General features: G+C 42.5%; 1 protein-coding gene across 13 annotated transcripts in view; it reads left to right on the top strand.

The window, feature by feature from the left end:
• Positions 1-13,500, top strand: part of LOC127446823 (plakophilin-4-like) — a 266,393-nt gene extending 252,893 nt beyond the window's left edge. For 9 of the 13 annotated variants that reach the window (XM_051708085.1, XM_051708079.1, XM_051708075.1 and 6 more), the window contains 5 exons: positions 3,360-3,447; positions 7,783-7,900; positions 9,785-9,916; positions 12,178-12,251; positions 12,702-13,500. In XM_051708085.1, the coding sequence (XP_051564045.1) occupies positions 3,360-3,447; positions 7,783-7,900; positions 9,785-9,916; positions 12,178-12,251; positions 12,702-12,929 (640 nt within the window). In that variant the 3' untranslated portion in view covers positions 12,930-13,500. The remainder of the gene's footprint in view (positions 1-3,359; positions 3,448-7,782; positions 7,901-9,784; positions 9,917-12,177; positions 12,252-12,701) is intronic. The other 4 variants (XM_051708078.1, XM_051708076.1, XM_051708077.1 and 1 more) reach the window with 4 other exon arrangements.
• The last annotated feature ends 432 nt before the right edge of the window (positions 13,501-13,932 follow it).

The following is a 13,932-nucleotide window of genomic DNA, read 5'->3' as shown; positions in this document are numbered from 1 at the left end:
GACACAGCAGAAATAAACCTTACCATTAAACTTAAATTTAATCATTCTATACTTGACTCACACATACATGCCATCCAAAATTATCAATTGCAAGTGAAAATTGGCTTTGGTAAGTAAATAAAATGGTAATAAAATGGTTTTAATACAATTGTACGAATTTTAGACCGACCATTGCTGATGATGATGATAAAAAGTGTGTGAATTAACTCGAACGTCTGCTTAAGAAAAAGTTTTTCACAGCCCGCATCCATTTAACAACTCAAGCTCAGACTTAACACCAGCCCATTTTTCCAACAAATGCTAAAGGCTGAAATCAATGTCTATATGGAGACCAACTGGTCCTCAGTATCCTCTGTGGGTGTGGCTTGGAAGGCACTTAAGGCGGTTCTTATGGGTTGGATCAGACGGTATCATTCATCAAAAAATCCAAAGCACGAGAACTCATGGAGTTGCAAGGGAATATTAAAAGTGCCAAGGCAGAGCTGAAGTGCCGAATGTCATCTGATGGCCTCAGAGAATTGACCAGATTGAAATACAAATATAATACTATTTTGTCACGGAAGGTGGAGTTTTGGCTATTCAGGACAAGACAGTCATATTTTGAGTCGGGGGGAAAAGTAGGGAAGCTTTTGGCTAGATATATAAAGCAGAGAGTGTCTTTTTCTACCATTCCCTCAGTGAAATCTGCTGGTGGTAAAATATTTACCTCTGCCATTGATATTAATAATGCTTTTAAAGAATTCTTTAAAAGCATGATCTCTTGATCTCTATAGTTCCACGTTTTCGTCTACTGATGAAGACATTAGAAAATTTGTGGAACCATTAGAACTCCCTAAATTGACGAATGAGCAAAAAATTTCTCTTGATTATGATATAACCTTGGAGGAGCTTGACGGGGTAATAAAGGCCTTGACTGCAGGCAAGGCTCCAGGGCCATATGGCAAGTGTAAGAGTTATTGTACAATTTCCCTTATCCAGCTAGATGTTAAAATATTGTCAAAAATTCTGGCTAACCGATTAAGTAAAGTTATGACATCTCTTGTACATACAAATCAGGTGGGGTGTATTCTGGGCCGCAGCTCTTCTGATAATATTAGGTGTTTCATCAATATTATGTGGTCAGTGGCGAATGATCAGACTCTGGTCGCAGCCATCTCACTTGACACTGAAAAAGCATTTGATATGGTAAGATTTTGGAAATAAATGGGTTTGGGAATACTTTTATTGGATGGATTAAGTTACTTTATAGACACCCGGTAGTGGCAGTACAAACAAATTGATTAATTTCAGATTATTTTACTCTGGACAGGGGCACCCAGCAGGGTTGCCCTCTTTCCCCATTATTGTTCTGTCTTGCCCTGGAACCATTAGCAGTTGTCATAAGATGATTTTCCAGGGGTGGTGGCGGGAGGTGTGGCGCATAAACTTTTACGCAGATTATATTTTATTATTCATCTCCGACCCCATTAGATCTATGCCTTGCCTCCATGGAATTATTAATTCCTTTTCTAAGCTCTCAGGATACAGAGTCAGTTGGTCTAAATCCGAAGCTTTGGCTCTGACAGCGTACTGCCCAGTAACGGCTTTCCAGCCGGCATCTTCCAGTGGCCCAAACAGGGCATTAAGTATTTGGGCATTTTATTCCCAGCAAATTTGTCTGATTTAGTTAGAGTTAATTTTGACCCCTTAATAAAAAGGTTTTCAAGGGATGTGGGCAGGTGGGCTTCATTACATTTATCTATGATTGGGAAGGTTAATGTTATTAAAATGAATTGTATTCCAAAATGTAACTACCTGTTACAATCTCTCCCTGTAGATGTCCACCTCTATTATTTCAAGCAATTTGATAGCATAGCGAAGTCTTTCATTTGGAATGGTAAACATCCCAGATTACATTTTAATACGTTATATAGGCCGATTGACAAAGGTGGGCTAGGCCTACCCAAGATTTTTTTTATTATTATGCATTTGGTCTCAGACATTTGGCTCATTGGTTGCTTCCACCTGAAAGAGCCCCTCCCTGGTTTTGTATTGAACAGGAAGTTCTTGCCCCAATTTCGCCATTACAAAGCCTTTCTATCAATATTATCGGAGAAGTTAGGTTTCACCCCATTATCTCGCATTTGCACGGAGTGTTTAATTCGGACATTTATTTAAATGTTGCCTCAAGCATATGGCTGAACCCTAAATTATGTATTAATAGGTCCCCTTTCTGCTGGTCAGAGTGGATTGTGAGGGAGGTTACTACACTCGGCATATGAGAGTGTTGAGATCTTTTGAAAATTTGGTTCAACATTTTGGTATTCCCAGATCTCAGTTCTTTAGGTTTTTACAGCTGCACCACCTGCTCTGTACTGTTTTTGGGAGTAGCATTCACCCCCCTAAAGTGGCAGATACTCTGGGAGTGGTGATTACTGCTTTTGGAAAAGGTCATGATGCATCAGTGTATTACTCCCTGCTAATTCAGAGTCTGGGGGTCGGAGCTTTAACTTCTATCAAGAGATTATGGGAGAAAGATTTCTACTTGGTATTGGAGGAGGGAGTGTGGGCTAGGATTCTAAAAAATTTAATGTCTGCATCTAGAGATGCAAGGGTGTGCCTTATGCAATTCAAGATTTTACATAGATTCTATTGGACCCCCTCTAGATTGTATATGCTTGGTCTTAAAGACACACCCACCTGCTGGCGATGTCAATCAGAAGATGGAGACACAACCCATGTTTTTTCGGGGTGTGGTAAGATCCAAGAATTTTGGTTGAAGGTCCAGAGTTTTGTGTGTGACGTGTTGGGCACTCAAATTACGTTTTGCCCCAGACTCTGTATTTTGGGAGCTGGGGTGGTCATAAATTTGGGGGATAAACACATAAAAAATTGGGTTCTGACCAGTGATATGATTGGTAGGCAGGTTATTTTAAGGGGATGGAAGTCAGATGGAGATGGGGAGGGGTAATAGTGGGGGTTAAATGTGATTCAATGTATATATGTTGTGGTTTTTTCTTTGTGATATGTCTATGAATCAATAAAAATGTTAATTGAAAAAAGAAAAAGAAAGTCATGTGGCATATAATAACATAGGGGTGAGTAAACAATGACTGAATTTACATTTTTGTTTGAACTATCCCTTTAAGAGAAAATCAGAACTGGAATTATTAAATTCCCTTACCTCTTGAGAAGCATTTATTTTTTTTACCCCCAAACTTTGACCCAAATGTGGAATAGAAAGTTTATACTGGACTCTTTATGTACGCATGTAATACGCAAATATAAATAATATGGAATTCATCACATCTTGGGTTACACATTTCACTCAAACGTGGAGAAGAGCAGATGATCAGTAAATTTTGTTGACGTGTTTGTAGCAGGTACTCTATGAAGGTGGTGAAGGCTGCAGCTCAGGTGCTGAACACACTGTGGCAGTATAGAGACCTGCGCGCCATCTATAAGAAGGTGAGGAACAGCACACTGACGCTACAACTGTTCTAGTATCAGCAGGGTTGGGAGGGTTACTTTTTAAATGTATTCCACTACAGATTACAGAATACATGCTGTAAAATGTAATTTGTAACGTATTCCGTTAGACTCAAGGTCAGTAACGTATTCTAAATACTTTGGATTAATTGTTCAGCACTGGTAGATTTTTTTAACTTGTTTTGACTATAAAAACGTCATGGTTACTTGCATAACCTCCGTTCCCTGATGGAGGGAATGAGACGTTGTGTCGATGTAGTGACACTAGGGGTCACTCTTGGGAGCCCAAGACACCTCTGGTCTTTGATAAAAGGACAATGAAAATTGGCGAGTGGTATTTGCATGCCACTCCCCCGGACATACGGGTATAAAAGGAGCTGGTATGCAACCACTCATTCAGGTTTTATGCTGAGGAGCTGATATAAGGTCCGGCCATTTCAGCGGGTAGTTCAGCGTTGTGGCAGGAGGGACACAACGTCTTGTTCCCTCCATCAGGGAACGGAGGTTACACAAGTAACCATGACGTTCCCTATCTGTCACTCACTCGACATTGTGTCGATGTAGTGACACTAGGGGTCCCTATACGAAACGCCACAATTGGCTGAACTGTGTTACGTGAACTGGCGGTGTGTGGTGGGCAGACTACTGTGTGCCTTATAGCCAGTACACCAGGTCAACACATAACCTCCCCCAACATAGTTATGAGTGTCGAACAGCCCTTTTGGGGACAAGTTGACTACCCAAAAGATAGAGACAGGCTTAACCCAGTCGTGGCCTCTTTTCCCCTTCTCTTTTTCCACTCCCTAAAAAAGAAGGGGGAATATCCGACTGGGCCGCCAGGTCTAGTCGGGGGGTGTCCCTCCCAAGGGGAAGACACTGCGAAGACCACACCTCGCCCAAAGAGAGGGGGGGATATTTAAGTGGAAGAATACGTCACATGGTCTTTCAGACCATGTGGAGAGTCTTCAAGGTAGATCCTACCCAACGGGGGTGGAGTTACTACAAACATGGAGACTGTGGCAGAGGGGCCTCTGCCCAAGGAAGATGCAGTTTGCCAACAGGGAGACGAATTAGTGGAAGATATACATCGCATGGGGTTACCTACAGGGAACCACCACATGCGGAGCACCTACCTCAGAACAGGGCTCTTAGTTAGCACGTGTACTGGGCTGGCAGCGAGTCTCTCCGAAAACTCGACTATCACAGGCTCGGAGGAAGTCAACCAGGGAACATAGTTTGTGAACACTACTGGGAGTTAATGGCGCACATCTTCAGCCCAGGGGAGGTGAAAGGCACTACTTATCCGCTTGTATTGCGTGCCACTACACGGGACGAAACCGGTTCCACCTGGAGGTTGTAGAACCTCACAAAGGTGTTGGGTGTTGCCCAGCCCGCTGCTCTGCAAATGTCTGTTAGAGAGGCACCCCTGGCCAGGGCCCTTGCCAGAATGCGTTTTTGCATCAGCATCTTGAACAGGAGTCTGTGTAAAGCCCCGTTTAGTACTCTCAGGTCCAAGATTGGCCGCAACCCACCGCCTTTTTTCGGTACGATGAAGTAGGGGCTGTAAAACCCCTTCTTCATCTCGGCCGGAGGGACTATTGCACCCTTCCATAGGAGGGTGGCGATCTCCGCGTGCAAGGTAGCAGCGTTTTCGTGCTTCACCAAGGTGAAGTGGATATCGCTGAACCCGCGTGAGGGGGACCAACAGGACAATCTCGTCGGACATACCGGCAGGTGGGGCTTCGCGGCGGGGCGGAGCTCGAGGTGCCACAACATGTTGTGGCCGTGCTGGGTCTATGGACATCGAAGCACTTACTTGACCCGTGGAGACTGTCACATCGGTGGTGGATTTGTGCCACAGCTGGGCACGCAGGGGCGGGGAGACCGCCGCTGGAGCGCCAGACCTGCAAAAATGGAATGGTGGACAGTGGTCATGATGACGGCCGTGCACACCGGGTATGTGACCCAGGGAACAAGGAAACCGCTCTTTTGCTGAACTGTTTGGTACCGCAGCCACTTGGGCATGTGGCGAAATCAAATGAAAAGGCAACAAAAATTCTCCTCCCGGCCCTCCACCGGGGGATGGAGTGGTCTGCTTACCAGCTCCAAGGCAGTGGGTTTCGTCAACCCTGGGTCACCCGTCTCAGGGGCACTTTGAAGCCTTTCGTGGGTTCTTGGCAGCCGGCCGTGAGACAGGTGGCGTCTGCTTCCTGCGGTGGGCCCCCCCCCGGGGCCGGGCTGAAGGGGCGGGCTGTGGCGGAGCCGGTGCAGTCACCGCAGGGGGACACCCTTGGCGACGAGCAGGAGGGGGGGCAGGATCTTGAGCCGCACCAGGGCAGGATATGCCGGAGAGCCTCCGTCTGCTGCTTCACTGTCGAGAACTGCTGGGCAAAGTCCTCGACGGTGTCACCGAATAGACCAACCTGGGAGATAAGGGCTGCAAGGAACCGTGTCTTGTCGGCCTCACCCATCTCGACCAGGTTGAGCCAAAGGTGGTGCTTCTGGACCATTAATGTGGACATCGCACGCCCGAGAGACCGCGCCATGACCTTCGTCGCCTGGTAGCTGAGAAATCGGGACTGGGTAGTAAAAGATGCCTCCCACGATTTTATCAGCTCCTTGTGCACTTCTGGGAAGAAAGGCACTGGAGCAGGGCGTGGCTGCTTTGAGTGGCACCGCGAGCCCAGGAACCAATCATCGAGTCGTGAGGGTTCGGGGGAGAGCGGAGGGTTCCACTCTAGCCCGACTCTCGCAGCGGCCCGGGAAAGCATGTCCGTCATTTCCGCATCAGCCTGTGACTGGGCAATCGTCCCCAAAGGGGGGAGCCCAGCTGAGGCTTCTGCGTCCGACTGGACAAGCCCGCTCTCCGATGCTGCGCTCGAGAGCTCATCAGCTTCGCGGGCTCTGAACAAGAGGTCGAGCTCGCCATGAGACAAGCCGGCGGACTCATCCAGAAACCCGATTGGGGCAGACGAGCGTGCTGGGGAATGGGAGGTCTGTGGGGGGATACCCGGCAGAGGCGGTCCCATTGGGGTCCCCAAATCGCCCCCAGTGCTAGCCACGCTGGCCTCATACCCGTAGGTAGAAGTACCGAGGCGGGGAGCCGCTGGCACGACTGCAACGTTGCCATGGTCGTGTTCTCGCAGTGAGTACATGAACCATCCACGAACGCTGTCTCCGCGTGGGTCGCACCCAGACACGAATGACAGCGATTGTGACTGTCTGAAGTTGAGAGGTAACGACCACAACCAGGAATAACACACAAACGGAAAGGCATCTTTAAAAAGATGCGTCTTTAAAAAGACGTTCCGTGTGTGCCGCTCTTTTAGAGAAATATGCTCTTTTAGGAAAATATACTCTCTTTTTTCTGCCGAAGCGCCCAGGGGCGTTCTCTGCAGTGCACCAGTGCAGAGGAGGGAGAAGCCGCTGAAATGCGCCGTCAGATCCAGCAGAGGTGAATGAACAGTCAGCTCAGTAAACATCGACTGTTCGGCTCCGAAGAGAAAATCTGAATGAGTGGTTGCACGCCAGCTCCTTTTATACCCGTATGTCCGGGGGAGTGGCATGCAAATATCACTCGCCAATTTTCATTGGCCTTTTATCAAAGACCAGAGGTGTCTCGGGCTCCCAAGAGTGACCCCTAGTGTCACTACATTGACACAACGTCGAGTGAGTGACAGATAAGGAACTCTGCCATTACAGTAAGACAAAATGCACATGTTAAAAACACATTCATACAATACAAAAATTATTATCAGGAATACAATTTTTGCCCTAATATCAAAGGTCTTACTAGAAAAAAGAAATTATGATCCAGCATGAATTTTCTTGATTAAAAATTAGGAATCGTGCCTGGTAACGTGCATGTAAAATGGCTAGAAATAGCATTTTAGCTTAGCGTAAAGCTGACAATTTACACAAGGTATATTTCTATTTCTTTTGCTCCAAACTTACTTTAAATTACTTCTCTGTCTGCTCGTATGAATGTAACACATTATAAGAAAGTGTTTCACCGCTGTTCAAATGCACTTTGGATCGCATCATTTATATGTATAAATGTTTTCCATCTGAAAGGACTAAATATTAAATGAAACAAATGACAATAAAATGCAAAGTAATCTCTTCAGTAATCAAAATACTTTTTGAATGTAACTGTATTCTAATTACCAATTATTTAAATTGTAACTGTAGTGGAATACAGTTACATATATTTTGTATTTTAAATACGTAATCCCATTACATGTATTCCGTTAATCCCCAACCCTGAGTATCAGTATGTGTGTTTTCATGTTATGTGTTCTTGTGTTTGTGCAGGATGGCTGGAATCAGAATCACTTCTTGACTCCCGTATCAACTCTAGAGCGAGAGAGCTTCAAATCACTGCCCACACAACCATCAACCACACTACAGATGTCACCCGTGCATCACACAGGTTACATTCACACCTCAACACACACTCTCACACAGTGCTGTCGCAAGCCCTTTCGACATTTAATCACATGCAGGATAAGAATTATATCTATAATATCTAATTCTTGATATCAGCAATGGAATTACTACTAATGAAAATGCTAATTTTTTATATCAGTAATTAGGTTTGTACTAGTAAAAACATTCATTCTTGATATCAGAAAAGATGTCAGTACTCACGGAAATACACATTCTTTATTTCAGATATCTTAAAATGCATTATTACTAGGTACAATCACATTATAGATACATTAAATTAACATTGCCTCTACTGAAAACCAAATTACAGATAAAAAAAAAAAATTGAATTTTTACTATTTGCATTTTAATTTTTGTTATCAGGAATAGGCGTTTGTACTAGTAACAATGTAATTATTGATAACAAAATTGCAATTTGTTACTAGTAAGAAGAACATTGCTCATATGTGTATTTGTAATTTAAATTAGTAGCTTTTTGAACAGCGGTGAATGACAGATCATTGTGAAATTCTACTAGTGAAATGCAGTTACAAACACCAATAATTGTTTTTTACTAGTTTAAATTCAGCTTTTTGACAAAGAATGGCTAATTATGTTTGTTTTTTTAATGTTTTTAAAACTGCTAACATAATTACTGATATAAAAAATTAGCATTTTCACAAGTAGTTAAACCATTGCTGAGATTAAGAATTAGCATTTTTTTACTGATACAAATTGATTTATAGATATCTATAAGTCATACCCTACATGTGATTAAATGATGGAAGAACTTGTAATACAGTTTTGTCATTTAGGATGAAGAACATTTTCAAAATAATAATGGGTGTGCCTAAATAATCAATACTCCCAAATTATAGTGGGGCCTGGGTAGCTCAGTGAGTAAAGACGCTGACTACCACCCCTGGAGTCGCGAGTTCAAATCCAAATTGGCCTGGTTGCTAGGGAGGGTAGAGTCACATGGGTAACCTCCTTGTCATCGCTATAATGTGGTTCGCTCTCGGTGGGGTACGTGGGGAGTTGTGCGTGGATGCCGCGGAGAATAGCGTGGGCCTCCACACGTGCTATTTCTCCATTGTAACGCGCTCAACAAGCCACATGATAAGATGCGCGGATTGATGGTCTCAGACGCAGAGGCAACTGAGATTCGTCCTCCGCCACCCGGATTGAGGCAAGTCACTATGAGGTCAGCTGAGTGGGATCCATTTGTGGATATTTTTTAGAGGGGTTGCTCCAACAATTCAAACAGTATTATTTAAACATAGTCAGGTCACAGGCTTGGATCAAAACACAGATATATCGGTCCTCAGGCAACAAATCCAAAAACAGTAATCCAGAGACATAAATCCAGCAAACGTTAGCAATGGTCATAACAATAGGCAAAACAATGGCAGAGAAACAACGCTTGGTAAGGCAGATAACTGGCAATACTTCACAAGGTGATACTGTGGGCATATGGCTTGTATACATGGAGAATGTCCAAACAGGAACTGATGTGGCAGGAACAGGAAGTGACAAGAGTTCAATATTCAAGTGAGGGCTCCCTCTGGTGGATGGGAGCCTGTTCAGATGTTACAACCATGAGGACTTAGAGCGCATTGGGAATAGGGCATTCCAAATTGGGGAGAAAAAAAATACTCCCAAATAAATAAATATTAATATTTTTTATAGGTTTTCTCTACCTGAGCAGTTTACAGTTACCGATATAAAGTTGTGCATGTAAATTTTGTTGGATTCACATTTTAGATATAAGGCAGATCTTGTTGAATGGACAATATCTCAATATTGGGACTGACATTACTTCTTTATGTAGTAATAGTGTATTTGGTTTATTTGGATTGACAGTAACAACTGTATTGTGTTTTTGCAGTGGGCAGCACAACATCATCTCCTGCAATGCTGGGCATTAAAGAACGACATGCTGAGAATCAGACAACTCAATCAACTATGCAATTTTATAATTACCAAGGAGAGGACAGTATCAATGAAAACTCATATACAGGTATGAGAACTTCCTGTACATATCAGTGGGACTGTTAACTGGATAGAGTTTTTAAGACCCATACAATGCTTTGACAAGCACATTGCTCTTTCCTGTGTTGACGAAAAGAACTCATGAAACCTGTCAAGAAAATGTCCTGGTCTTATTTTACTCCAAAATCACAATTATTGCGCATATAGAAAATTAAGTCTGTTTTTAGGGCCTTTAAGATTTTGTATGCTGTGGCATTATTTTCAGGACAATTACACACAATTTCCTGCTTCTCATTACCATAATGTGTAAAAATGATATATTACAGTATTTAAATTGTCAAGTATTTATACATCATAGTATAAATCCCAATATATATATATTGATTTGGGGTGTAATACTGTATGACTAGGATATTTTCTTGACAGGTTTCGTGAGAATCCCCCATGTATGGGCTTCTCTTTTTTTTTGTTAAATAGCCTTCAGTTTAACATGATTTGCTTCTTGCTATTGCTCATCAGGGCAGGTGGTTTTAAAGGGAGGGACATTCTCATTCTACAGAGCATTTGATTAGATGAAAATTTTTTATATGCACACCAGTGCAAGATGAGTCATCAATATTCGTGGTCCATTTCCCGGAAAAAGAAAGACTGTATATTTTAAATGTGTATATGTGCTTAAAGTTTATTTTGTCAACTTTTAATTGTACACTATCATATAGATGATGTCAAAGCTAACAGGCATTATCTAAAAGACAAAAAACTCAAATTTTCAATGTCATGGGTCTTTAAAGCTCATTGTGGGTTAATCCTAGTGTACACTACATGACTCAAGCTCGTCTCCTTTGATGTTCTGAGTAGCATCTGGTCTGCAGCGAGAAGTCTCAGATCTCACAACGAACGGTCTTGTTTGCGCACTCCTGCGACAGGCCGAGTCGAGACCCAGACGCTACAACAGATTTCAAAACAGCTTGATATCTAGACATCTTGTTGTCAGGTGTGTGCACCATCACGACAAGCAAGAGATGACAGTGAGCAACAGCCAATGAAATATAGAGAGAGCGCAAGAAGAGGGCAAGGTATTAGGTAGCAAAAGACAAAACATTTTTTACAAAATAAAATAAAACTTCAACCACATCTCCCTACCTGCTGTCTTCATTATTGTCAGCTGTTTTATTATGTATTTCCTTTGCAAATTAGTGCAACCAATTGGCCCGGTTGCTAGGGTGGTTAGAGTCATATTGGGTTAACCTCCTTGTGGTCGCTATAATGTGGTTCTCGCTCTCGGTGGGGCTCATGGTGAGTTGTGCGTGGATGCCGCAGAGAATAGCATGAAGCCTCCACACACGCTAGGTCTCCGCAGTAACGCGCTCAACATGCCACGTGATAAGATGCGTGGATTGACATTCTCAGACGCGGAGGCAACTGAGATTCGTCCTCCACCACCCAGATTGAGGCGAGTCACTACACCACCCCGAGGACCTACAGCGCATTGGGAATTGAGCATTTCAAATTGGGATTTGGCATGTGAGGCGTCTATTTCTCAAACTAGAGACTCTGATGTACTTATCCACTTGTTTAGTTGTACATCTGGCCTTCCACATCTCTTTCTGTCCTGTTAGAACCAGTTGTCCTTTGTCTTTGAAGACAGTAGTGTACACCTTTGTATGAAATCTTCAGTTTTTTGGCAGTTTCAAGCATTGTATAGCCTTCATTCTTCAAAACAGTGATTGACTGACGAGTTTCTAGAGAAAGCTGTTTCTTTTTTGCCATTTTTTACCTAATATTGACTTTAAGACATGCCAGTCTACTGCATACTGTGGCAACTCAAAAACAAACACAAAGACAATGTTAAGCTTCATTTAATGAACCAAATAGCTTTCAACAGTGTTTGATATAATGGCAAGTGATTTTCTAGTACCAAATTAGCAATTTAGCATGATTACTTAAGGATAAGGTGTTGGAGTGATGGCTGCTTGAAATGTGGCCTGTCTAGATTTGATCAAAAATTACTTTTTTCAAATAGTGATGGTGCTGTTTTTTACATCAGTAATGTCCTGACTATATTTTGTGATCAGTTGAATGCCACTTTGGTGAATTAAAGTACAAATTTCCTTCCAAAAGTCGTGTAGTGTACACTTGGCTTAATAGTGATAGTGAGCAGTAATAGTGATTTCCTGTTTAAAGTTTACTGTAGTTTGAGTATAATGCAGTTTCCAAATTCAAACTGGATTCTTCAACCTGATTATGAGCTGCTGGTTTGAACCACCTAAACTGGTGCTGTTTTTTAAGGGTCTGCAAAAGCATCTCAGTTTTACATGGGGCCGTACACTTCCCCCAGCAGAGAGAGCTCCAAACGAGGACAGGTCAGACACTCAACTCATACAGAGATCCCAGTGAGCTGCCTACTTGACAGCATTTTTAAGCATCGTAGACACACTCCCAGTGTGAAAGATGTTCCAATTGTGCTACCATATAAGACACCTCAATAAAGCCAAATTCTAATGAAGAATTGCATGTATCCATCATGGAGAATGCAATCTCAGAATACATTGCAAAACAAAAAAAGTGTACAAAGTGCACAACAATACAGTGAATATGCTGCTAAGATACGACTGGTTAGTAACACATTTAAGGCGAGGCTTAGCGAATGGTCAGTTCAGTCCTGAGTGACGCACAACCCTGCTGTGTAGTCAGTGAGGCAGCTCACCCGGGGTTGGAATAGAGTGAATGATGGAAATAGCAGAATGAATATCCATTTGAAAATAAAATCCTGACTGCTTATGTAAAGTGTGTTTATTTTTGTGTGCGATCAGCAGGTGTATTACGCAGATGAGATGGGCTGCAGAAACTATGACACCTACCGCACATACCTGCAGTCACCGCAAGCTTACGAGGACTCGTACCTGGAAGAGACGGTGCGCTACTCTCCCGCCGATTGCAGCTTCAAAACCGCCAGCAACTATGTGGACTTTTACTCATCCACCAGGAGACCCTCGTACCGCACTGATCATTACCCAACATCCCCGGACTCATGGGTGTAGAGACAGCGTCTGCACACAAACAAACTTTTTTTAACAGTTTTTTTTTTTTTTAAGAGAAGCCAATCATGGAGCAGCACATAGGAGGAATTGATTGAGAATGTCGAGCCAAAGATGAGACAGAATGTGTTTTTAATGGAATCCAGAAATGGATGTTGACGTGTTTGTGTATATGGAGTGTTGGGGAATGTTGTGTAGACATTAGATGAATTTTCTTTTGGAAATCTGTTGCTGTGACAGGATGAGTGACGTGCTGAAGGTTCATGGTTGGAGAAACAGAGAGGAAAATACGTTTGTACGTGGGCCACATGAACTAGAATCTGTCAAAACAATAAATAAATGAGAATTATGATTATGATGAATATGAATACTGTTAGTCTGTACAGTGGGAACATTTATTGGTACCTGTTGTTAAGATTGTGAATGAGTCTTGTACATATTTTTCATTTTATTGTAAATACAATGATAAAATGTCACATGGTATTTGCTTTACTGCTCCAGTGATAAAGCAAACAGATGTAGATGAATCTATAGTGAGGGTGTCATGACATGAACTCTGCAGAAATAAAATTAACCTTGTTTATTAAAAATATGACTGTTGTGTTATTGTGAGGAAGAAAAATCAAGTGATTTTTGAGGGTGAATCTCAGAAACATGTCCAGCTCACATTTCAGCCCAAAGTTAGTTAGAAATGGTACTTTGTATACTTTTGTGTTTCACAATGATGATTCTAATTACTATTATAAAGTCATTTTTCTACTCTATTACAGCAGGGGCGTCTCTAGGATTTGAGGCCAAATTATTCATTCTGTGCAGGACCCACCTGAATTATCCGCAAACCGATTTAGACCGCTTTGCCAAGACATTTGAGCAATTAATTGAAAAGAACCAACTCAAACGAGTGAATAATTTGCTAAACATATTACTAGTTCTAATTCGCAACAGTCAGCAACTTGTCTTTATGAAATTATTTCTGTCTTCATAATTAACTTAATTACACCCGCTT

The sequence above is a fragment of the Myxocyprinus asiaticus genome, chromosome 10 (assembly GCF_019703515.2).
Source record: "Myxocyprinus asiaticus isolate MX2 ecotype Aquarium Trade chromosome 10, UBuf_Myxa_2, whole genome shotgun sequence".
NCBI classification, from domain to species: Eukaryota; Metazoa; Chordata; class Actinopteri; order Cypriniformes; family Catostomidae; genus Myxocyprinus; species Myxocyprinus asiaticus.
This window is presented reverse-complemented; position numbering and strand designations above follow the sequence as displayed.